Here is a 26835-nt window from a genome sequence, read left to right as displayed (position 1 = left end):
TGAACATTTGGTGTTTGATTACTAAATGATGAAATGTGTCAAGAACAGTCACGTCATACAGTGCAGTGGAACAGCCCTGAGACAGATAGACTTTCATATTTGGACTTGAATTACAAAATGGTCACAACAATGTCAGTGACACCACTGAATCTATGTGAGGCATTGCGGTGAACAACGCCATTGCTATTGCCTCATCTTATGTTCTTTAATTAATATGATCTAAAGCGTTCAATTCTGTCCGAGCGCTAAATATGATCTATCACAACAGGGAATTAACTTGTCTTCAAGTTCGTTCGATTAAAAAAAACATATTTTGAGCGATTTTGCAACATTATTTCCCGTAAGGGATCCCACGTGGTATACATGAAATATTAGAGAATGCACAAAGCTTCCGAGCTTAATACAGAAATATTGCCAGAAGCACGAAGAGGCCGTGTACTTCACACTCAAAATGCATCGACCAATAGACAGTATCGAGAAAATTTACTACACATTTATTGCTGCTATTGGCGTCCCTGGTAAGTGATTCGTGCCGCTGAGGTGGGAAATCTCTGTCACAGCTAGTGCTGCTTTAGATTTTCTCTGTGACTGATATCTCTACGACTTGATTAATGGGTAGCATTCTACAAAGTTCTAAATTGTGCCATTGTTTAAATAACTAGGAGGTGCATGCTCTTTGTAACTTTATGTATCTGATCAAACTATACATTTTTATTTCAGTGCCATGGATAATACAAATTCTCAAATTCAGTGCAATGGCGTTAACTCTTCTGTCTGCATTCGATGTCAGCAGGCATTATTTAAATAGAGGCAAAAACAAGGTGTGTGAATATTGCTGATGAATGATAGTTGGAGCTGGTTATCATTCGGAACAATGAGTTCTCCAGTGACAGGTTTTTAGGAAATGTGAATGAAGTGCGAGGTTCCCAGTAGAATGGGAACAATTCACGGTTCGATACAATGATCGGCGCAGCTCCTGCTCCACTCCTCATTATCACTTTCTGATTTGGAAATGTGGAAAGGGTCCGATTGTTAACATAAAGCTGCATTGATTGTTGGTCCCTAACCGGAGAAAAATATCTGACAGCTGGGATAACGCATTAATGCATTATCTTTTAGGGAATTGAATGTGCGCCACTTGCTGGGATGAAACAACGCAGCCCAGTTTCTCAGCAGTTATTCAAAAACCTCTCAGCATAGAAATGTAGCGTGTGTCACTAACTGCAGTAGAACACTTCAGATCCTTGCCTGTGCAGTGGTGGGAGAACCCGTCCCGACATAATTCCACTGATTGGAGTGGAGAACTTCAGACTACTGTATGCGGAGTGCTGGGAGAACCCGTCATGATATAATTGTACTGAGCGTGAATCACTAATCGGACGGGAATAGTTCAGCCCAGTGCCTGTACAGTACTGCGAGTCCCCGTCATTAGAGAACTGTACTCAGTGCGTATCATTAATTGAAGTGGAACACTTCCGCTCAGTTTTTTGCGCAGTGCAGGGAAACGACATCACTACGAGGCGGGTTGGAAATCATCATTCCGTTGGCTATGTATTAATGGCAGAAATTGTCTTTGTAGAATTTCAATGAATGTGGGCCACGAACTGGACTCACATTAGCCGTTTATCGAGCTAACATTGGATCAGGTGACTGAGCATCACTTCAGGCTGCTTTCTCTGTATGTTTCAGCTGAAGCAAATCGAAAAAGAGCAAGATTTCTGTCCATATTTGATGTGTGCATAATGCGAAATTTATTGAAATTATTCTGTCTTCTCGTAAAATGTTCGGACAGACACGGATGTTTACAATTATTGACTGGCAGTCATTTTCACATCGTTTAAATTCTCTATACAATTACGTTTTCGTAGCCTGATTGTCATTCCCAGTAACTTCTAAAGCACGGTACTGACAAACTATGTATCACGGTTGCTGAAATTGACAGTCTGTCAATGACAGGCAATTAAAGCTATCGGCAAATTTGGAACTTGTGCACCTGTTTCCCAAGTCTATATTATTTATCTAAATAGTGATCAGGGTAGATTCAGTGCCTCTGACAATCTAAGTAAATTCGTTTAACCCTTAATTCATGTGTTTTTCTTCTGTTGTCCAGCTCGCTGCCTGGAACGCAGTCTGACTTCAATTGTTTGCATGCCCGTCCAGAAACCGCTGTGTAGTAACTTTGAAGCATAAACAAAATCAAATTACATTACTTGCATTTTACTAGTCTTATCGAATCTTTCTGACAACTCAGCAAAAAATATGGTAGGATTGATAAAGTATGACTTTTTGTTTGGAAAATTGATTTTACTCTGAAATATTATATTCTTGTGGATGATTTTTCATTACATAAATAAATGATGGTTACATTATCTTTCCTCCCACTGAAGTTTTGCAACTGCTCATTGGATTTGCAATATATTTTAGTTTAAATATATTAATATCATCGGTTGTCTGTCAGTTTTCTGACACTGTTTTTTATTCTAATAAGATTATGTGAACTGATTTTTCCTCTGCTAACCCCTCTGTATTCCTTTCATTTTGTTGCGGATAAAGTCCTCAAGATCAATGATTTATTCTTTCTCTGATTATCAAAGTTATCCTCACTATCCAACTTGAATATCTAGAATTCCATTAATATTTTCTGCACATGTGCATCCAGCTCTCTTTGATCAGATTTCCCGGAGACTCAAACTGTACTTAAATGCTTGGAATATTGGCAAAGAGAAAAAATGAAGGAGAACAATAGTCCAAATCTCCATTTTCCCCTCAGCTTCCCCACCATCAACTCCTGCCGGTACATCACGACGCCCCAATTGTGACGAGATATTTTATATTCCACTGATATTCCGGCTGAACCTCCTCTATTCCCGGCCGGCTCTTGTTTGGGAATGAAAACTCCCGCAAATTTTGAATCCTGATTTATTCACAGGGACCTTATTGTGAAGTGTATGTGTGGAACTCAGTTGTAAAGATTGTCGTACTACTTTCATGTAGATTAGGTTTGGGAGCCTCTATGCGTAGCCGCAGTGTTGTCTTTGCTTAGGACACGTGGATCATTATCTGTTCCAGACGTATTCTGTTTCCCTCTCTCAATTATTTCTAAGCTACTTTGAGGACTGTTCTGCTACTGTTTTATTCTTACACCTCGAACTGGAAACAATCATCAGTTTCTAATTTCCAACTCGCTTATGTTTACAAATGGCCTGTATTTGCCTCGGACAATGAAGTACCGCTTGTCCCCACCTCTAACTTCATTACTCTCTGTATCCATCATGTTAGCCTTCAACATTTTCAGCTCAAGCGCTTACCAAGTATGGCTTCCTATCCCCGGCCATATTCCCAACACAGGTAACATTTTCATTCTTTCCTCAATTGCCAGAAACAGCCTTTCTCCTACCCGGAACCCCTTCCGATATAGAAGAGGAAAAACAACACTTTCACAGACACCAACCTGTCACCATCCAGGGACTCAACACCTCCAGAACAGTTGAAACATAATAAAATATTGCATTTTCCTATAGCTTAACTCACGCAATTGATTCGAATGATGAAGTTTACTTTATCTGTCAGGGCACCAAATGTGGCAACTACTCGATATATGAACTCCCGAATTTTATTCAATAGATTGTTTAAAACAAATTTGTTCTAATTGGGACATCAATAAATCATCCAACGTGTTGATGTACTGTCGATGTGTGAAGAGCTAAAATACTAAGATGAGGGAGAATGGAATGAAAAAAAAAATACATGCTGAAATATAGTCCTGCGATGTTTTGGAGAAAAGGCAGAACTTTCAGCCGACAAGGGAGAAAACTCAGTGTTCAGGAATTTCCACCAGATTTCTGTATAAAGCGATGGCGGTAGGACGCGAATCTGCCATCTTCCTATTTCATCACAAGAAGCACCAAAATCAGCCAATATGGTCAATGAATGCAGTTCGCAGCTCGCAGCAACATGTGCCTGAATACTGTTGTGATATTTCTGTCAGTTCTATTTTTGGAAGTTCCACTGATACCCAGATGCCAGAAAATACAAAAGAAAGCTCCCGTTGACTTTATGACACTAAAGTCGGTGGAGTTGGAGACAGTGCGGAGGGAAGTGGCAGGTTACAGAGGGACATAGATAAGCTGCAGAGCTGGGCTGAGAGGTGGCAAATGGAGTTTAATGCGGAAAGGTGTGAGGTGATTCACTTTGGAAGGAGTAACAGGAATACAGAGTACTGGGCTAATGGTAAGATACTTGGTAGTGTGGATGAACAGAGGGATCTGGGTGTCCATGTGCATAGATCCCTGAAAGTTGGCACCCAGGTTGATAGGGTTGTTAAGAAGGCGTACGGTGTGTTAGCTTTTATTGGTAGAGGGATTGAGTTTCGGAGCCAGGAGGTCATGCTGCAACTGTACAAAACTCTGGTGCGGCCGCATTTGGAGTATTGCGTACAGTTCTGGTCGCTGTATTATAGGAAAGACGTGGAAGTGTTGGAAAGGGTGCAGAGGAGATTTACCAGAATGTTGCCTGGTATGGTGGGAAAATCGTATGAGGAAAGGCTGAGGGGCTTGAGGTTGTTTTCGTTAGAGAGAAGAAGGTTAAGAGGTGACTTAATAGAGGCATACAAGATGATCAGAGGATTAGATAGGGTGGATAGTGAGAGCCCTTTTCCTCGGATGGTGTTGGCGAGCACGAGGGGACATAGCTTTAAATTGAGGGGTGAGAGATATAGGACAGATGTTAGAGGTAGGTTCTTTACTCAGAGAGCAGTAAGGGCGTGGAATGCCCTGCCTGCAGCAATAGTGGACTCGTCAACATTAAGAGCATTCAAATGGTTATTGGATAAACATATGGATGATATTGGAATAGTGTAGATTAGAGGGGCTTTAGATTGGTACCACTGGTCGGCGCAACATCGAGGGCCGAAGGGCCTGTACTGCGCTGTAATGTTCTATGTTCTATGGTCTATGTTGACGGACATAGAATTTTTTGACGTCGAAAAAGCTGTGTATTTTGGAGATTCATGAAGCACTAACCTCAAACTTGGCTGCTCACAGACATGTGTCACCATCCTATGTCTACTCCATCATCGCATGCAATCAATGATCTTCAACAAATGAGTCAATACAACCCCATTCAAAAACACTGCAGCCAAACAACGTTGTGTCATTGCCCCAATTCCCTTTTCCATTTTCCTCACTGCAGTACTGCACCTGTCACCCAGCAAGTTACCCACAGGCCTGAAGATCATCAGAGGAAGGACAGGAAGTTTTTAAACCTACACCATCTTCATTAGAAAGACAAAATCTCTCTTCAGTCATTGAGCTCTCGGCTGCAGGTAATGCTTGTGTGGGTGCTAACTCAGGCACTTAGCCCAGCTCACTGAGCTTTCCTTCTGCGAAGCAGACAACACTTTGTACTGTAACAGGCAGAAATCTGAATTCCCTGACGCAGTGACACCACCAGAAACATCTCCACATGGAACTAACTGAATAATTGCACTCTAATGAGAAAAAAAAAACAGTCCCGGGTTCACACCGACCATTAGCGTCAGAACACATACTTGAAGTCCCACATTGGCTGATCATTGAATTCCAGGGACTGTAACTAAAGGGGCTAATTCCTGATAAGACCTCTGGGTCTGATGTGTTGCATCTTAGCATATCAAAGAAAGTAATTACAGAGATAATGGATGCACTGGCCATAATCATCCAAGCATTTTCTTCATACTGGAATAGTCCCAGGGGATTAGAAACCTGAGAATGTTACACCCTTATTCTAAAAGGGACCGAGACAAATATATATTATTATAAGACATTACACATAACATCGGTCATTGAAAAACTTTAGAGCCCATTATAAGGTATGAAAATAGCAGAACATTTAGAAATGCATGATATAATCAAGCAGAGTCTGCATGGATTCATGAAGGGGAAATTATGCTTCCCAATTTTAGTCGAATTACTTGAGATGATAATGAGCAGGTGAGATAACGTTGAACTAATGAATGTAATAAACTTCAATTTTCAAAAACGCTTTCGGTAACGTGCTAGCCAAAAGATTATTTAATAAGATAAGAGCCTGTCGTGCATGTTAGCAGGGTTAGATGATTAGTTAATTGACAGAAGACAGAGAATTGAGATAAGATGAACATTCTTAGGACAGAGCCCGCAAACTGGTGGAGTGCCAGAAGGATCAGTGCTGGTGCCACATTTAATTACAAAATTTATGAATGACTTCAACGAGGAAAGTGAATGTACTATTGCCACGTTTGAGGATGACGGGAATAAAAAGGGGGAAGGCGACTAATGAGGATGTTGCAAAGAGTCTTCAGAGGGATAGAGACAGGTGAAATGAGTGGGCAAAATCTTGGCAAATTGAATATAATTTTGGAAAATGTGAAGTGAAGCAGTTTGGTCGGAAGAATAAATGAGCGAAGTATTATTTCAATGGAGAGCTAAAAGCCACAGCACCGAGGGATGGGGCATCCTCCTGCATTTAAAGAAAAACTAGCATGCAATTGCAGCAGTTAAAAGAGAAGGCAAATGAAATGTTAGCCTCTCTTTGAAAGGCAATGGAACATACAAATAGGAACATTTTGCTAAAACTATACACGGCACTAATGAAACCAAACCTGTAATAGTGTAATCTTTTTCATGTTATCGAAAGAAAGGTATGTGAGCATTGGAGGCAGTCCAGAGGAGGTTCGCTAGGGTTATCGGGGGTATGGATTGATTTTCTTCTGAGGAGAAGTTGATTAGATTGGGCCTGTACTCACTGGAGTTTACATGAATGAGCGGCGATCTTATTGAGACATACAGGATTCTCAGGGATTTGACAAGTTAGATGCCGACAAGTTTTTTCCCCTTCCCCGGGAGTCCAGAACCAGATGGCATCATCTCAGTGTAAGAGGTTATCCATTTAAGACAGAGAGGATGAAAAACATCTTCCCTCAGAGGGTAGTGAATCCGTGGAATTACTTTTACTGCAGAGGACATTAGAAGCTGCATAGTGAAGTACGTCAAGGATAAGTTAGACTGATTTTTTTTTCAATCAGTAAGTAATCAAGGATCATGGGAAAAGATGGGAAAGTGGAGTTGAAGATTATTAAATGAGTCCAGTCTTGATCTCATTGAATGCTGGGGCAGATCGATAGGCCGAACAGCCAACCTCTTCACTTACATCTTAAGGTCCTGTAAGATCATCTGTTGTGCTACATTTCATTGCTGAACGGCCGATTCTGGAATGACAAGCCTGCCTCAAGTGCCGCAAATGAAGCTGTCGTCTCTTTTGGAGCTTCTGAAACCATATGTTTCCATGGGTGGCAAACTCCTGGCCAAAGTTCGTGTCCTGATTTCAATCGATTGTCAGCTCGATTTTGTCATTGGATTGGGAATATGGGAATATGGAATGATGCTGGACTATTCAGCCCTGAAGCTTGTTGAACGTTTTGTCTAAACTTCATCTTGGTTCCGTGAACCTTCGAATAATTAACCAATCATCAATTCAACCTCAAAAAGTGACGCAATATGGACACAGATCAAATAGCTGACGGATGAGTCTCGGATTGGATCCCACACAAGCTAAGGAGAATGGAATTGCAGTGCAACGCCTTAATCTCTCGGCCACCTCGGTATACAAGTGTGACAGACCATCATGCCAGAAGGTGCGAGTTTCCCAAAAGCGACCTCCTCTTACTGGATAAATTGTTTCATTCTGGAATAGAAGGTCTAACCCTCAGGCAATGGTGGTCTGGTGCAGTGTTGGTTGTCCAAACTCAGGAGTTCTCTTCGGTGCTGAAGTAGGGATCACCAATGCCATTGGATACTGCTTACGCCTTATTAACTCCACATGGTTCCGGCTGCAGGAATTCCCGAATCCCAGCTCCCCAAACCCAGAGCGACACTGAGCTCAGAGGCACCAATTATTCAGCATTCCAGGAAGTGTTGCAAATGATCTCCGCCCATAACTGTACATCCTCCCCAGGCAATGCCATTTCCTGATTGTCCACTCCCGGATAGGTCTGATTCCGATCATAGGTTTGATCATGAGTAATGGATTTCCCTGTATCTGGCATTGGTCTTAACAAGCAAACCTGTCTGCAAACAATGAATCCCTTAAAAAATCATATAAGAGCATTCAAGTCTCATTAAAATCTTAAATTGACAACCTGCCTGCTGGCGGGCTGGTGTCACCCTGACCGCAGTAAGGGCTGCACTGAGCCCAAATCTGTCAATTTGAAGTCACGGTTGAGAAGCAGTCAATAGTTCAACGTCTGACAAGATCAAGATCCATCAACATTTTGATGTTAAAATAAACTTCCTCTCAAGGGAAGACACTGAGAATATTTGGTCAGTAATTGTTACTTTTTATTTTCCCCTTTTCTCTACCTACAGTTAATTTAGTGGCAATTATGATCCTTTCTCGGGGAAAATGTGGCCTCTCCAACTGCACAACTCGCTATCTGGTGGCCATGGCAATGGCGGATCTACTGGTCATTATCACTGATGTCATTTTTTCAAGGATCAGTTATTATTATTTCCCAGGTACTTTCCTGAATACCACGGCTGTATTTAGAATTATTCTTGTTCTGGTTGGGGCAGCCACAGACTGTTCTGTCTGGTTTACTGTGACTTTCTCCTTTGATCGTTTTGTGGCCATTTGTTGCCCGAAGCTGAAAACTAAATATTGCACTGAGAAAACAGTGGTTGCAATTCTAGTGACAACTGGCATTCTGCTTTGTTTCAAAAACGTTCCTTTCTACTTTACCCTTGAACCTGGATGGATAATTAACGACGTGCCATGGAGCTGTAATGCAAAGCCAAGTTACTTTACTGATATTGGATGGGTGATATACGACTGGTTTGATACAGTTCTGACGCCATTGCTGCCATTTGTTTCAATTTTATTGCTGAATGCTTTAACAGTCAGACATATTTTAGTAGCCAGTCGAGTTCGTAAGGGACTGAGGGGTCAGAGTAAGGGAGAGAATCGAAGTGACCCTGAAATGGAGAGCAGACGGAAATCTATGATTTTACTTTTCACCATATCTGGCAGCTTCATACTTCTGTGGCTGATACGTGTTATTGAGTTCTTATATTATAGCATTACAGGAACAAATCCCAAAGATTATGAAGGTTCTTTATATATCTTTCGACAAGTTGGATTTATGTTGCAGATATTAAGTTGCTGCACAAACACATTTATTTATGGGGTGACTCAGTCAAAGTTCAGAGGGCAGTTCAATAGTGCGGTGAAATATCCACTCACGTCAATTATTCAATTAATTCATAAACGAAACAATTGAGAACAACATCGATGTGGGTACCTATGTTTCCAGTGTGTCAATGTAAGTAGGCAATTTAGCCGTAGAGTCTGTTCCATCATTTAATACAATCATGGCTGATCTCAAGTTGGCCTCAACTCCACTAATCTGTCCATTCGCCACAGCCCTTTACCCCCTTCAATTTGATAATCAGCCCTCATCTTCCTTATATTTACTTAAAGTCCCTGCATCTACCATACTCTGAAGCAGTGAATTCCATAGACTCACGACAATTTGATAGGTGCAATTTCCCCAATTCTCTGTTGTAAATCTGCCTCCCCTTATGCCAAAACTCATATTAAATCTCATATTCTAGTTTGGCCTACAAGGCGGAATAACTCTCACCATGTCTACTTTGTCAATCCCCCTTATAATCTTGGAAACCTTAAATACATCTCTTATTCTTCTGAACTCCAGGGAGTATAGGCCCAACCTGCCCAATTAGTGGAGAGATGGATTGGTTTTAACAATCTTCTCAAGACCAATAAATCGATACATTTACACAGACCTCAGCCTGGGCGAAACAAACATTCGAAATGCTGAAAATGTATGACAATATTTGACTGCTATTTGATAGGCACAACGGTCATTTTATTACTGTGTGTTATTTTGTTCATGTGAATTTCATCGCGCTTGTTATCTCTGCTATACAAAATAGTGGGCCTCCATGAGGAATAGAAGTTAGTAGCTGGAACTTGCACGAAAAATAAACACTCATCATGGTCTCACATAGAAAATGTGCTTTCTTTAAACACAGTAATGTTGTCATTGTATGCAACATTGGTTGCGCTCCATTCCCACTCCGGATGTTCCCTTGGCATTTGCAGGAAAATCATGCTCTCCAGGAGTGAACCATGTCTGATGCATAAAAGATCTCGCAGATTAATGTGGAAGTGGCGTGGCATAAGGAGATGCCAGCTGTATTGTTATATATAACCGAACATTTTTAAAACTCCAACACTGCTGTCATTAAAAAAAAAATTGTTGGTGTCACATTAACACTGCAATGAAGTCATTCTGAAAATCCCTGAGTCGCCACACTCCGGCGCCTGTTCGGGTACACTTTTGGAGGATTTTCATGACCAATACACCTAACCATCTCGTCTTTCCGACTGTGGGAGGAAACCAGAGCCCCCAGAGGAAACCCACGCAGACACGGGGAAAACGTGCGGACTCCACAAGGACAGTTACTCAAGCAGAGAATTGAACCTGGGTCCCTTTTGCTGTGAGGAAGCAGTGCTAACTACGGATCCACTGGGCCACCCATGTCCCGCTTGTGCATTGCAGAATATAATTGTGAATATAATTAAAGATTTATGTAATGTTATTCATCTCTCTGCTTATTGGTGGAGTGGCGATTGGTTGTTCTTTGGTTTGCAAACGAATATATACTCGAAATGTTATTTCTAATATTCCGAAGCCATCAACTGTCAATGTGAAAAAAATAAAAGCCGGCAAAATCATTTGGCATGGGCATGATTCCCGCCTTTTGGAACAATATGGAATGAAAGTCTGCCTTGATTACTCAGATATCTGTCAATGAGGGGTTAACCCAGCATCCCTCAATCAGCTCCCAGGTGTATTTTAACCTGCTGCTCACCATGTAGTTTATTATGACTCTTTCCGTTTCCCAACTTATGAGTTACGTTGTTTTCCTGAGGATCCATTCCAAAAGGGTTTATTAAATTGCTCGCTTCCTCCACTATCAATTCACCTGCTCCCTCTCACATTGACCTTCATCCACTACCCGGAGTTTATTAACCCGCTCCCTCGTTCTTAGTTTTATTAACCACCCCTTCCCGCTGAGGCTTATTAAAAAATTGGTCTGCGACAGGGCTTTGTGTACACACCTTCTCCACACGGATTGTATTAACATACTCCTTGAGCACCCCGACCTCATGTGTGTTTATTGAAAATTCCCTCACCCATCTGACAAATTCCCTTACACTTCAGCGGGAAAAGAGAACCGCTCCCTTCCCAAAGTTTGTTCACCCTTTTTCTGACCCAAAGAGCTTTATTTAAAGATGCCCTCCATCTCCGCGGTTTATCATACAAACCTCCCACCTTCACCTGGTTTAAAAATGTCCTGTATCTCCGCGGTTCATCATGAAGACCCCGCCCTCCCACCTGCACCTGGTTTAATTAAATATCCGCCGCTATCATCATCCTCACCCCGTGTCTACCAGGGGACTATCTGACCCACAGCCTGTGGGATACATTTCGCAGCTAGTTCAGCTGGGCGTTAGGTCAATGACCTTTCACGAGAATTGGCCAAGTTTAGAAATGTAATGAGTTTTCAGGAAATAACAGGCAGCGGGAACAAAAGGTCGGGCTGTAATATGTTGGGAGACACGAGTGATGAAATGAGAGTATAGTTTGTGTTTCATGGACAGAGAGAGACATTAACATAGACTCCTAGAACTGGAGGAGCAGGGAATCAGACCATTCAGCCATTGGTATCCTTGAAAACTCGTTGTGACACAATGGGACATTAAAAAAGAATTGTGAAGGTGTGAATGGGAGATTGATGAGCGATTGCCCTCCGGAATTCTCCCCTAAAAACAGCCACTCAGATGCTTCGTGTCTTAAGAAACTTCTACCTGTACCTTTAATGCACAGGGAAATTGTCCGTTAGTTATTGCTATCCAACAGTTAATTCTTGTCCTCCAATACCATTCCTAATTGACCATAATAGCATAGAATTGTTGCAGCAAAGAACGGGGCCATTCAACTTGACCTGTCTGTCGTGGCTCTCTGCGGGCACCAAGTGTTACTCTGTGAGCTTTTCACTGTGCTTATATTAATTATATTACTCAGCTTATATTCTTATTAAAGTTTGCTGCACAAAATAGGAGAAAAAACACGTGAGGCCGACCAAAGTTATTTCTACAGTCTTAACCTAAGTTCCAAGCTTTTGTACTCTGTGTTCCTATTGATAAAGAGCACGGTGCCGTCTAATTTATGAAACATTCTCCTCACCAACCCCGTCAAACTGGATTTTTTGCACATATTTTTCTTCGCGAGAGTATCATGCATTTTATGTTATGTATTGGCGTTGTTTCTTCAAAATAAATCAATTTGTCCTTCATCGCATTAAATTCATGTGTCGTATCACACTTGATTAAATGCCTTTGGTCGTCCAAACAAACCGCATCAATAGCATGGCCGTCATCAACACTCTCTGTTGCTGCTTCAAAATACTTAACGAAATTAATTAAACACAGTTTTCCTTTTATAAATCAGGAGAGAGGAAGATTATGACTATTGCCTTTGCAATTCCCATTGTCATTACCTTCAGATCATTGGATGCACATCACTCAGTCCCAGTGCCTAATGAATTGAAGACAGCCTCTCTATAACTTTCTCTTTATTCTGTGAATTTCCTCTGGAGTGCAAAGAGAAACAGCACCAAAAGGCTCACTTCCAGCTCTGTAAATCACATGGAGCACAGTTAAAATATAATCAATTCAAAACCAAACCGTGGCCCTCCAGCTTTATCAGACTGCAATTGTTGACGGAAATAAAATTGAACACACGAAGCCGGCTACCTGACACGACAAATAACGGAGAGCCCTGATTGCTTCATTGGGGTAATTTTAAAGTCCGGTTACGTGGTCGAACATTCTTTAAATCTTTTCTTTATTTTCTCCACATGGTCATCGTTGAGAGAGTTGTTGCGATGTGTTGCAGGATCGCAAACCTGCTCTCGAGATATGTAAACCTGCTGTCAAAAACACAGTTGGGCCCAAAAGGGTAAGGAAGTGAGGCGCGTGGGGGATTTGAACCCGTGACTTTTCACATAACTCATTTACTAAATATCCCGCAGCAATAATCATGCCTCTGGACCAAAGAGCCGACAGGCCGCTTTGATGGAAACAGATATGTACTTCATTTTCCACTCACAGGAGACAAGCTGTGCTTGCAGGCTAAGATAGAAGTATAGAAAATTGAATTAAAACACAGCAGACTCACAGGGAAATGTGATTCGCTGTGTCTTAGTTCCTGAATATTCAACCAAATATTCAATTTTGGAATTTTAATTTCTGTCAGGAAAATGAATTCCCATCGTATCAGTTCAGGGACTGTGGTGACGAATCCAACGTGAAACACAGTGTGGAAGAGCACCGCTAACAAACCGGTTCAAATAATCATTTAACAGCAAAAACAAACCCCTCTCGCTTCAAAAATGAATCCACAGACCAGCAGAACACACACTGCATGATCCACTTTGTCTGAACATTGAGTTACAGCTATCTACTCCTGTCTGGTTTCATTTCAACGGGAAATAGAATCTGCATTCGAGACAAACTGCATATTATTTATCATTACCCATTTCGCCTTTCAGGACAATGGTAGCTGAGATCAATCCTTCTGTTAAAATCTCTGTAGATAAATCTATTTAATGTAATCTAGATCAAGAAAATCTAGATATGTCATTTGACAGCAGCTGAACATTGAGTTTTGATGCAGATGAGCATATGGCGGTAGAGGATGGTTTCGATCCATCTATTTTCGCGTTATGGTCCCAGCACGCTTCCGCTGCGTTAACCTGCTCCAAAGATTAGGGACTTCATGCCTATTACTGTTGCGCGGGAGCCAAATAATTATGTGCTTTTTTTTTATTATAACAGAAATACGCGTGTTTGGCAGTTCACCCCAGATGGACGCAACCTCAGCCCGAATGTAACAAGCAGAGAAATACACAGAGAAAAGCAGTAAGATACTATCAGGACACACGCATAATGGCAGACAGAAAAGGTGCCGAGCAAACCAGCAAGATTCTGACATGAAAAAAATGATTATTTGTGAATAGGTGTTTTCTGTTACATAAAGATAGGCCCTGATTTCAAATGTATTTCCTCTTGTGTCACTGTGCTTTCTGCTGTGTAACAGTGACTCTGCCGTTGACAGATCTTCACCGTGGTTGTGAAATTTCTTCCCTGTTGTGTAAGTGTGTTCCCGGTTGTGTAAATATGATCCGTGTTGAGCAAAAGGTTTCTCTGTTCTTTTAAGGCGTTTCTGAAATGCTAACTGACAGGAAGAATTGAGGAATTCATGAATTCATGATGAACATGACTCGTGCCTCAAACATCAGCGCATTGTGGAAGTCACGAGGATTCTCATTTGTTCTGAAATGAGAACTGACAGGAAGAATTGCTTTAACGCCACATGATTGGCGAGGAGCAGTCTCAAGCCGGCGAGGCGGGTGATGCTGCTGATCGTCAGCAGAACAGACAGAAAGATGGAACATTGATCATCACGCAGACAGTGAGAGAATACAACACAATAAACCACAGGCACAACAATGGGAAATAACAATACCATAATGTTATCTGCTTCATTCCGGGACAAATGTGCCGAACAGATATCATCCCTCCATCTCTGAATGAATCTACCTGACACAGTTGTTATAATTCAGTTCCGCCAGCCTCTGATGCCTTATCACATGCAATCTTTAACCCAAACATTACATTTTCGGTTCGCTACACTAGAAATTCAATGCCTCCCTTTCTTTCACCCCCTTGCTGCAATGAAAGTTTGTCTCTTTCAACTGAATCTCTCTCGCTCTCAGTGTGAGGAATAATTCTCCAGTGTGCAATCTAGTCCTGCCCTTTCTTACAGAGTAACATTCTGTGAACTATGCTTCGCTAGTAGAGGTGCCAGCTTTGAGATGTTATGGCAAATTGGGCTGCCATGTGCCTTCTCAACCAAACTAACCATTTTACAATTTTGGAGAGGGACAGGGGAGTTATTCCATGGTCCCGGAGTGAACACTTGTCCTTTAATCAACATCACTACAAAACAGACTCTTTATCGCATTGCTGCTCCTGGAAGCTGGCTGGGTGCAAACCCTTTAAAAAAATGTTCAAAACTATTGTAATTGAAATCCTGTGAGGAAAAGTCAAGTTATTATTGAGAATTCTTTTGAAGAGCTTCTTTTGACAACAAAAAAGTGGGTGAAGAACCCATGTAAATGGTTACCAGGGAACAAGTCAAAATCAAACCGAGATCAACATTTGTGAGGATCAATGAGTGAAAGCGCAAAGCTCCGTGCATCATCATTTCATCAAACAGAGACACTCTAACATTTTCCTAATGACTGATGTTCAGCTAACTGGCACATAATTACCCGTGTTTGCCTCCCTCCCTTTTTGAATAAGGATGCAACTTTGGAATGTTTCCAATCATCTGGGACTGTTCCAGCCTTTAAGCTTTCTTGGAAGATTATTATCAGTGCCTACGCTACCTCGAGAGCTACGTCCTTTAGCATCATAGGATGCAAATGTTCAGAGGCGCGGGGCTTATCGCCATTTAATCCCCTCATTTACATCCCCTATAACACAATGATCAGACAATGTGGGTGACTGACGGTCCCTGGGAAGCTGGGAGGGACTTGATTTCCCACATTAAACTGTGACTTTTCAGTTAGATCTATGTCCATGAGCAGCCAAACCTGCGGAAAATAGAGAGAGGGAGTCATATGGTAGAAAGAGGCCATTCGGCCCATCAGGTGTTCCCCGACAAAATTACGCTTAATCAACGCCCTTGCCAGCCCTTGGCCTATTGCTTTCAATGTTACAAATGTTTGTCCACGTACCTTTTCAAGGTTGTGAGGTTTCCCGCCTCTACTATCTTCCAAAGCAGTGCACTCCAGACTCCTACCATCCTCTGGATGAAAAAAAAGGTTTTGCACAAACCACCGCTTAACATCCGGTCACTCACCCACAAATTCTGCCCCCTTGTTACCGATCCTGCACCGAAGGGGTACAGCAGCTTCCTATCGGAGAATCGAGTCATCCAAAATTAGAACTAAATAAATATACCCACACTATTTATTCACATGGAGCTAACATCAGCACACAGTATACACATGTTGATTGCGTTGCCGAATGGATTCAGCATCGGATTTTGGTGTTTCCAGTGATGATGTTATCCAGGTGATCTCGTCATGGAGCAAAATGTCACCAAACCAATGGCAACACCGGGAACTGGAGACTGAAGTCATATTATTTATATTAATTAATGAGACATGGGCGTCGCTGACTGGCCGCCATGTGTTTATTACCCGCCGCTAGTTGCTCAAGGACAGTTCACCCACACTGCTGTGGCTTTTGAGTTACATGTATTCCAGACTAGGTAAGGACAGCAGATTTCCTTCCCTCAAGAACATTAGGAAACCAGATGGGATTTTTCGGCAATCAATCGTGGTTTTAATTCCAGATAGATTTATTTTGAATTGAATTCGAATTCCACTGTATGCTGCGGCGGGATTGCAGTCTCCAGAACAAGGCAATCGCGACTTTTCCTGTGAATGAAGATCAGAAATCATCACTCCCTCTGTGGGCAGAAAATGTAACTTCCTTCTCCGCTGTCCCCCAGCACAGACTGGATGATATCCCAAGCGCGTATCCCACCATTGTCACATTGATCCACCACCTTGCTCTCTTCTACAAAACTCCGGGAATCACAGTCTAAATTCTCAGGCCTTTCATTCTCTCTTAAAAAAACATTCTCTCTCCTGATTATGTCCATCCTGGGAAGAGGGGCTCGGCATTTCGAATTCTTTTGCAGACATCCCGATGCTGCGAACGGATCAAATAAGGCCGAAAACCAGAAAGAAAGCGCCTGGCACAGCCTTCTGAGCATGTCTCCATTAGACCGTGAAGTAAATCTCTGCACAATAGATAACAATGGCGAGAAGTATGAACACTTTCAGTGCCAACATTATGTAGGAAGAGAGGATTCAAGATCAAGCAGTATTAAAAATATGGAACAGACCCTCGGGAGCAGTCGTTCAGTCAAAGGGGAATCATGTAGTAGATTTCTGGTCGAAAAGTTTAACCAGTGGACAATGGCATCTGAAATGATTCCTGTGTTAAAATCTCTGCAGACGATCTACTGTAAAGGGAAAGACAAGATGAACTTGCAAGAAAGTGATATTTACTTTGTTGCCAATTGCATTGCTCACTTCAAAAGATTAAGGTTGTGTGGAGATGTGAACCCAGGATCGCATGTTACGAAACAAGCGCTGTAACCGACTAAGCCATTACATTTAAATCTTCATGTGCTCTCCCATTGTTTGACCCAGCCAGAGTCCTGTATCTGAGTCCCAATCCTACAAAGCCATAGCTGGACAAATACAGAAAGAATTCCAAAGTAAGCGACTGTTCTGTCAATCGCACAACTTCCCACCACCCGTGTTCTTGTTAAAATAGTAAGCGACAGTGAATCGTTGTCTGACTCCGCCAGGACTATAATCGGCAGGAGGTGCAGTCATCCCAGCACTGTGGCGCAGCGAAAGCGTGCTGGGCCCATAACCCAGAGGTCGATGGATCGAAACCAAGTTCTGCTATCGTATTTTCACTCTTATCAAAAATTAACGTTCAACTGCTGTCCTGTACCATTTTACCTGGATTTTCTTGGCAATGGATTTGTTCAATCTTGCTGATTTGAATCACCTTGGGCGGGAGGTTTCACTCAGATGGCTGGATATCGAAGCCACAGAACCTAAAAATAGCGCTTGAAGTACAAAGAAATGCTGCAAATACTTTTCAGATCGGGCAGTGTCTGTGAACAGAGAGAGTTCACATTTCCGACCCTGACCTTTCATTGCAAGGACCCGTTTCTCTCTCCACATGCGCTGTCGGATCGTGAATTGAACCATAGCAGAAGAATCACAGAATCCCTGCAGTATTCCATCGAGTATACACCGGTTCTCAGAAGGAGTATCTTACCCAGGCCCTATCTCCCGCTCTGTCCCTAAACCCACTCATATTTAGCATTGGCCAATCTATCAAACCCGCTCATTTTTGGACTGTGGGCGTAAACCGGAGCACTCGGAGGAAGCCCACGCAGACACGGGGGAGAACGTACAAAATACACACTGACAGTAACTCAAGAACGAAATTGATCCCAGTTTCCTGATACAGTGAGGCAGCAACGCAAACCACTGTGGCGCTCCCAGATAGCGTGAGATGAAAGATTGTAAACCTTTTAAAGCTGCCTTTCCCGACTTTGAGCAAACTCATCAATGAGGGAATCACAGACATCACTCAATGAAACTCCTCCGCTAAACATTGAGCGGTTTTTCGTGAGCTGGTTCCATTTACTGTATTCAGACACACATCTGGTATAAAGTAGCCGTGTTCAGGATGTGATTCACACACAGCGTTTCCTGCCCTGAAGTAACAAAGATGATATTCTTACTTATTGTATCCGGGATGTGGGCGTCGCTGACTCAATCAACATTTACTTTCCAACATTATGTTCCTTTGCGAATTTGGTGCTGAGCTGATTCTTGAGTCACTGCAGTCCATATTGTCCATGCACCCACACAGAGCTGTTCGGAAGGAAGTTCTAGAATTGTGAGCCAGACATGTACACAGCCATCTATATCCAAGTCAGGATCTTGTGTGCGTCGGAGTGGAACTTGCCGGTGGTCGCTGCTTCTCTGCATCTGCTGCCCCTGTGCTTCCAGGTGAGGGATTTCGCGGATTTGGAAGCTTCTTCGTGCAGGGAAATAATCAATGTTAGGAGTGGGGGTTGAAGCTCCTCCAGAAAAGACTGCGACCTTAACTCAGCGCCTTTCACCCCCCGGCCACCCTGGCACACTTGGCAAGTTATTAAAGAACACGTCACAAATCAATTTGAATACGAACTTCACGACATTACATTGAAACCTTCAGGTGCTTTTACATTTTTTAACCCAGCCAGAGTCCTGTATCTCTGTCGCATTCTGCAATTACAGAGCAGGACAAATCCAGAAAGAATGCCAAACTAAGCGACCGTTCTGTCAACGGCAGAACTTCCGATCACTCGTGTTCTTGCTAAAATATCAGGCGATAGTGAATCGCTGTCAGTCTCCGTCGCAACATAGAGGCAGAAAGTTAATGAACCCAGAGTTGAGTGGCGCAGCCGAAGCGGGCTGGTCCCTTAACCCAGAGGAGGGTGAATCCAAGCCATCCTCTGTTGTCATGTTATCACTCATATCAAAAAGTTACATGCTGTTGCTGCCCAACGGGATATCTAGATTTTCTTGGCAGTAAATTTGCATTATTGTGTTGATTTGAATCATCTTGGGCGGCAGTTTTCGCTCATTTAGCTGCACATCTTATTTATCTTTGGTTCAATTCCCATATCATTGACATTATTCATGAAGGCCACGTTCTCCGCCTTGCTCCTCGCCTGAGGTGTGATTCCTCCGCTGCAATCACCACGTGTCAGCTCTCCCCTTTGACGACAGTTACATTCACCTGAGACTCTGGACTTTGCTTTAATTGTACAAGCAATAGGCACTTCACATCTCTAACACATCGTTCCGATATGAAACTGCAAAACAAAACAAATAGACACTGAGCGTATAAACCGGAAGTATTTCTAGGTCATCATTTTCACCACGGTGTTGAAATTGATCATTTTGGGAACTTTATCCAGATTTCAAATCGAGGAACCAATGTGCAGAAACTCCACCAGCCGGATGTGATTTGAACGCGCAACGTTTTGACCGGGAGTTGGACGTGCTACCGGTGCGCCACATGCACACAATATGAAACTTGATTTTCCCCATTGAACTGTATCACTTCAGTTAATTCTTTGTGGAGCTGTTTCTGGTGATGTTACTGAGTCAGGAATGTGGAAAGTACATCATGATTTTTGGAGGTTGCAGCAGCTGGAGCTTTCCCTTGAACATTTCTGGTTTCTGGGAATCAGCCGAGAATACGAGATTGGATTGAGGATTGGCTGACTGACAGGAAGCAGAGGGTCGGGATAAATGAGATAAATGGGTCCTTCCCTGGATGGCGAACTGTAAGAGCGGGGTGCCGCAGGGGTCAGTCCTCGGACCGCAACTCTTTACAGTCTATATAAATGTCTGCAAGTAGGGATAGAGTGTAACACAACAAAATGTGTGGATAATATTGAAATAGGTGGGAAACCATGCAGTGAAGAGGAGATAAAGATTTTAAAGAGGGATATATTTAGGTTGGGAGGATGGGCCAAAATTTGGCAGGTGCAGTTCAATGTGGATAAGTGTGAGGTTATCTGTTTTGGCCGAAAAAAATAGAAAGGCAAATGACTATACAAATGAAAAACAGATGAAAGAAACTTGGCTGTGCAGAGGGATCTGGCTGTCTCTGTTCATGAATCGCGGAAAGTCAGTATGAGGGTACAGCATGTAATAAAAAAAGACTAATTGAATGCAAGCATTAATTGATTTCTCTCATGTTCTTCAGCAATATATTCTTTGCAAGGACATCCTGGAAATTGAAATCTGCTCCCGAATTCAGTCGTCCCCCTCATCTTTATCGCAAACATTTAAAAGGGTAATCCCGGGATTCCCTGCATTTTACTGCTGACACGCTAACTGAGAATCATTCCCCTGGACCAACAAGGCAACTGCCAAAAGGCTGCCTAATGCAAACATTTATTTCATGTTTCCCACATCTTATCGACCGTTATTTCACAACAGAATTGTCGTATGTGACATTTCACTGTCTGATCTGGTGAAGATCAGAAGCAGTGATATCAGTTTTCAGCACTCGCCAAGTCAACCTGAAATTGTGACTCGCCAGCTGCGTGGGTATTCCCATTCTGACAGTCAGATTAGATTTGATTGATTATTGTCACGTGTATTAGTATACGGAGAAAGTATTTTTTTCTGGCATGCTATGCGGCAAGGTGGCACAGTGCCAGCGACCGGGGTTCGATTCCCGGCTTGGGTAACTGTCTGTGTGACAGTTGCGCACTCTTCCCGTGTCTGCGTGGGCTTCCTCCGGGTGCTCCTGTTTTCTCCCAGAGTCTGAAAGACCTGCTGGTTTGGTGCATTGAGCCGAACAGACGCCGGAGTGTGGCGACTGGAGGAATTGCCCAGTAACTTCATTCCAGTGTTAATGTAAGCCTCACTTGTGACGTATGAATAAACTTTACATTTGGTTACAAAAGGACTGGAGGAAAAAAAGTAAAAAAGTACTGTTACAGTTGTGTTCGTGAAGCCACATAGAAACCACACCATAGAAACCCTACAGTGCAGAAGGAGGACATTTGGCCCATCGAGTCTGCACTGACAAAAATTCCACCCAGGCCCTCCCCCCGTAATCCCATGGCTAATCCCTCTCACCGAGACATGACAGAACATTAAGGGGCAACTTTGCAGTACAGGGCACTGAACTCACAAATCTTTGGATTTTACGAGGAAACCGGAGCAGACACACACAACGGGGAGAACGTGTAAACTCCACTCGGGCTGTAAATCCAGCATGAGAAATAAACCCAGGTCGCTGGCGATGTGAAGCAACAGTGCAAACCATTTTGCCACCCAAGGTGGAGGACTGTTTCCAGTTTTAGTCCCGTTATTTGAGGAAGGATGTGGTGGCGTTGGGGACAGTACAGAGGTGGTTCACCAGATTGATTCCAAGGGTTGAAAAGGGTTGAGGAGAGATTCAACAGCTTGAGTTGATGCTCGCTGTAGTTTAGAAGGATGAGAGGAGATCTGAGCGATGTATATGAAATAATAAAAGGGATTGATCGAGTAAATGTAGACGAAATGATTCCCATTGTGGGGACACCTTGAACAGGAGGTCACGGGTAGAGGTTGAGAGGCGGTAGATTTGGTAACTGTATACAACGTGTTCAAATATAGAGAAGCAATGTGTGAAACGTTCTGTAGATTAATGATAAGAGTGGGTTTTGCACCCACCCGTGCAGAACACAATCGATTGGCAGACCATCGCCAACACCGCTCGGCCATCTCGTCAGCCACCCAGAAGCTTGGGAACCGTCTCCTTCCATTTGATTTTCCATGCATAAAGAGTTTGGGAATAAGGTCCCCCTCACCATCACTCCTGGATATCCACCCAGATGGAATATGTTGGAAATGGAGCTGCTGCAAAGATCGGAAATTTCCATCCCATCTGGTCAGGGAATGTTGGGAATGGAGCAATGTGAAACATTCCCAAACCACCTCCTACATGTTTCTCCTCAGCATGAAAACTCACCGCGGAAAGACTGAAACAGACATTCATTTGATCACATCATGATTCACATCACTCACACCTTAACCATGAGGCCACTGATGAAGTCAGGATGACTTCTAGTTTCTCCCAAAATGCCAACTAAACTTACTACCACGCTGCAAGTTGATTTGTCTCTCCACCCGAGCTGTGATTGTGACACTACAGGCTGCATTCCCTTCTTTTCTTCCCGATGTACTGTTTGCTTTGTCTGCATAGCACACAGGAAACAATTATTTTCACTGTGTACTAATACACGTGACAATAATAAATCAAATCAAATCTGACTGTCAGAATGAGATTACCCACGCGACTGGCGAGTTACAAACACAGGCCGACTTGGCGAGTGGTGAAAACTTTATCACTGCTTCTGATCTTCACCAGGACAGTGAAATGGAACATTGTTCGGTAACATTCCTGATTTTACAATTCTGTTGTGAAAATATGGTTGATAAGCTGTGGGAAACATTGAAAAGATGTTTTCATGAGGTGGAGTTTCGGCGATTGGCTCGTTGGTCTAGGGGTATGATTCGCGCTTCGGGTAATTACATTAAAATGCGAGAAGTCCCGGGTTCAAATCCCGGACGAGCCCACGGTTGTTGTCATAAATTTCTGCGATGGAGATGACGAAAATGACTGAAATCGGGAGCAGAATTGAGTTTCTAAGAAGTCATTGCAAGGATTATATTGCTGCAGGAAACGAGGGAAAACAATCACTCGATTTCAGATCATTTGACCATGATGTGGGTCTCTGAGTTTATCCCAATTCAGCGGAGGAAAATCCGCACGATTGTGGATTCAGGAAGCTGGCAAAATGCAGTCAGCTGTTATCTTGTCTGAAGACCAAACAGTCTGACAGAGCTGAGAATCCCAGTTAGATTTTAATTTTTCCATATTTTACTTTCATGTTGGTGCTCCCGCTAAACGGTTAGTATTGGTGCGTTTCAGCAATCCAGTTCAGTGAAAATTACCAATCAGGATACATACACACCAACAGAGGGAATAGGAACAGATCGAGGCCATTCTGCTCCGCGTGCCTGCCCCACCATTCAATAAGGTCATGGCTGATCCGTTTGTGTTTCAATTTCTACCCCTGACAACTATTATTCTCTTGCCTAACAGTAATGTATCTAGCTTCGCGTTAAAATAATCTCCTAATAAAGGATACCATTCTATTAGCCTTCTTAATTATTGCTGAACCTGCAGGCGAACTTATCGTGATCCATGGACTCGAACAACGAGATTTCTCTGCACCTCCGCATTCTGCAGCCGTTCTATATTTAACTAATTCTCTGATTTTCTTGTTCTTCCTGCCAAAGTGAACAACTTCACTTTTTCTAACAATACAACATAGAACATAGAACATAGAACAGTACAGCACAGAACAGGCCCTTCGGCCACGATGTTGTGCCGAGCTTTATATGTAACCAAGATCAAGCTATCCCACTCCCTATCATCCTGGTGTGCTCCATGTGCCTATCCAATAACCGCTCAAATGTTCCTAAAGTGTCTGACTCCACTATCACTGCAGGCAGTCCATTCCACACCCCAACCACTCTCTGCGTAAAGAACCTACCTCTGATATCCTTCCTATATCTCCCACCACGAACCCTATAGTTATGCCCCCTTGTAATAGCTCCATCCACCCGAGGAAATAGTCTTTGAACGTTCACTCTATCTATCCCCTTCATCATTTTATAAACCTCTATTAAGTCTCCCCTCAGCCACCTCCGCTCCAGAGAGAACAGCCCTAGCTCCCTCTACCTTTCCTCATAAGATCTACCCTACAAACCAGGCAGCATCCTGGTAAATCTCCTCTGCACTCTTTCCAGCGCTTCCACATCCTTGTTATAGTGAGGTGACCAGAACTGCACACAATATTCCAAATGTGGTCTCACCAAGGTCCCGTACAGTTGCAGCATAACCCCACGGCTCTTAAACTCCAACCCCCTGTTAATAAAAGCTAACACACTGTAGGCCTACTTCACAGCTCTATCCACTTGAGTGGCAACCTTTAGAGATCTGTGGATATGGACCCCAAGATCTCTCTGTTCCTCCACAGTCTTCAGAACCCTACCTTTGACCCTGTAATCCACATTTAAATTAGTCCTACCAAAATGAATCACCTCACATTTATCAGGGTTAAACTCCATTTGCCATTTTTCAGCCCAGCCTTGCATCATATCTATGTCTCTTTGCAGCCTACAACAGCCCTCCACCTCATCAACTACTCCACCAATCTTGGGGTCATCAGAAAATGTACTGATCCACCCTTCAACCCCCTCCTCTAAGTCATTAATAAAAATCACAAAGAGCAGAGGACCAAGCACTGATGCCTGTGGCACTCCGCTAGCAACCTGCCTCCAATCCGAAAACTTTCCATCCACCACCACCCTCTGTCTTCGATCAGACAGCCAGTTACCTATCCAATCGGCCAACTTTCCCTCTATCCCACACCTCCTCACTTTCATCATAAGCCGACCATGGGGGAGCTTATCAAAAGCCTTACTAAAATCGATGTATATGACATCAACTGCCCTACCTTCATCAACACACTTAGTTACCTCCTCAAAAAATTCAATCAAATTTGTGAGGCTCGACTTGCCCTTCACGAATCCGGCCTGACTATCCCGGATTAATCCGCATCTTTCTAAATGGTCGTAAATGCCATCCCTAAGGACCTATTCCATCAATTTACCAACCACCGAAGTAAGACTAACTGGTCTATAATTACCAGGGTCATTTCCATTCCCTTTCTTAAACAGAGGAACAACATTCGCCATTCTCCAGTCCTCTGGCACCATCCCCGTGGACAGTGAGGATCCAAAGATCAAAGCCAATGGCTCTGCAATCTCATCCCTTGCCTCCCAAAGAATCCTAGGATATATTTCATCAGGCTGCCCAGCTGCCCACTCACTCAACCTATCTACATCCACCTATAAGCTCCTTATATCCTCTTTCACAAAATAATTTCCTCCCTTTGTGTCATTTGCACCTATCACTATCATGTATTCATTCCCCTCATCTAAAGCATGATGGAAATTGCAAAAGGTTGAGGCCCCAGGACAGAGCACTGGACGTGATTCGACTCGTCACACACTGCCAATTAGAACAAAAAGAGCCATTTCTGCATTCTCTCTGTTTGCTGCCAACCAGTCAATCTTCCAGCCAGGCTACCTGCAACAGCATGAGTTTTTATTTCTCACAAGAAACTTTGACGTGGCATATTGTCTATTGTCTTCTGAAAATCCAAGTACAGCACGTCTTCAGGTTCCCCTTGATCCACAGCGCATGTCTCTCCTTCAAAGAGGTACAACAATCTGGTTAAACAAAAACGGGCTAACTCATTGTTCCACAGGAGCAGGCTGAGGGTAAGGGAGCTGTTTGTGCATTTTATTTATTTATTTATTTTTCAGTTAAATTAGTGAAAAGAATCGGAGGTTTTTTTTCAAAACAGGAAGTAGGCCCAGCAGCAGCCTGGGAAGGTTTTGGAGGGTTTAAAAGTAGGCCGCACCTTTGAGCTGGCAGCGTCGTTAGCGGGCAGCAGAGTGAGCAGGGGGCAGAGTGAGAGCTGAAGGGCTTTGGCTCAAAACGGGCTTCAGCGAGAACAGGCAGAGGCGAGAGTAAGTTTTTTCTTTCCCAGAAAATTTATTCTTGATTTTCCCCAGGTTAAAAAAAATGCCAGGCAGGATGTTGGAATGCCCCTCTTGCAGGATGTGGGAGATCAGGGAGACCTCCAGTATCCCTGACGACAGCACCTGCAAAAGATGCATTCAGCTGCAGCTGCTCGCAAAGCGTGTTAGGGAACTGGAGAAGGAGCTTGATGACCTCCATCTAATTCGGGAGAATGAGAAGTTTATAGACAGTAGCTTTAGGGAGATAGTAACACCTAAGCAGCAGAGCACAGGAAATTGGGTTACTGTAAGGAGAGGAAATGGCAGTGTGAAAGGACAGGCAGAGCAGGGTTACCCTGTGGCCATACCCCTCCACAACAGGTATACTGAATTGGATACTGTTGTGGGAGATGCTTTACCTGGGACAAGCTGCGACAGCCGGAACTCTGATACTGCGTCTGGTTCTACAGCGCAAAAGGGTGGGATGAAGAAGAGGAGAGCAGTAGTGATAGGGGACTCAATGGTCAGAGGTACAGACCGGAGGTTCTGTGGTCGGGACAGAGACGCCCGCATGGTTTGTTGCCTCCCAGGTGCCAAGGTCAGCGATGTCTCTGATCGCGTGCACAGCGTTCTAAAGTGGGAAGGTGATCAGCCAGATGTCGTGGCACACGTCGGTACCAATGACGTGGGAAGGAAGGGTGAGGAGGTCCTAAAGAGTGAGTACAAAGAGCTTGGAAGGAAGTTAAAAAGCAGGACCCCGAGGGTAGTAATCTCAGGATTGCTGCCTGAGCCACATGCCAGTGAGGGCAGGAGTAGGATGCTTGGGCGGATAAACATATGGCTGAGGAACTGGTGCAGGGGGCAGGGTTTCCAATTCTTGGATCATTGGGACCTCTTTTGGGGC

At 43.3% G+C, this 26835-nt stretch overlaps 3 protein-coding genes across 3 annotated transcripts in view; 2 read left to right on the top strand and 1 right to left on the bottom strand.

Annotated features, from left to right (window-relative positions):
- Positions 1-23666, bottom strand: part of LOC144482277 (uncharacterized) — a 411284-nt gene extending 387618 nt beyond the window's left edge. The window contains exon 1 of the mRNA XM_078201457.1: positions 23650-23666. The gene's annotated coding sequence lies outside the window, so the exon portion shown is untranslated. The remainder of the gene's footprint in view (positions 1-23649) is intronic.
- LOC144482285 (uncharacterized) overlaps positions 1-26835 on the top strand; it is an 872976-nt gene that overhangs the window by 433846 nt on the left and 412295 nt on the right. The window lies entirely within an intron of this gene.
- On the top strand, positions 452-9292 carry LOC144482217 (putative G-protein coupled receptor 139). Its single transcript, XM_078201414.1, has 3 exons — positions 452-518; positions 2111-2173; positions 8382-9292. The coding sequence occupies exons 1-3, from the start codon at positions 452-454 to the stop codon at positions 9290-9292; spliced, it is 1041 nt and encodes a 346-aa protein (XP_078057540.1).

This window comes from Mustelus asterias, unplaced genomic scaffold (assembly GCF_964213995.1).
Source record: "Mustelus asterias unplaced genomic scaffold, sMusAst1.hap1.1 HAP1_SCAFFOLD_35, whole genome shotgun sequence".
NCBI classification, from domain to species: domain Eukaryota; kingdom Metazoa; phylum Chordata; class Chondrichthyes; order Carcharhiniformes; family Triakidae; genus Mustelus; species Mustelus asterias.
The sequence above is the reverse complement of the archived record's forward strand: the minus strand, read 5'-3'. Positions and strand labels throughout refer to the sequence as shown.

Coding starts and splice junctions, on each gene's coding strand:
- LOC144482217 (XM_078201414.1), top strand. CDS start 452: ATGCATCGACCAATAGACAGTATCGAGAAAATTTACTACACATTTATT. Junction 519..2,110: donor TGCTGCTATTGGCGTCCCTG/GTAAGTGATTCG, acceptor TCTGTTGTCCAG/CTCGCTGCCTGGAACGCAGT. Junction 2,174..8,381: donor CGTCCAGAAACCGCTGTGTA/GTAACTTTGAAG, acceptor CTCTACCTACAG/TTAATTTAGTGGCAATTATG.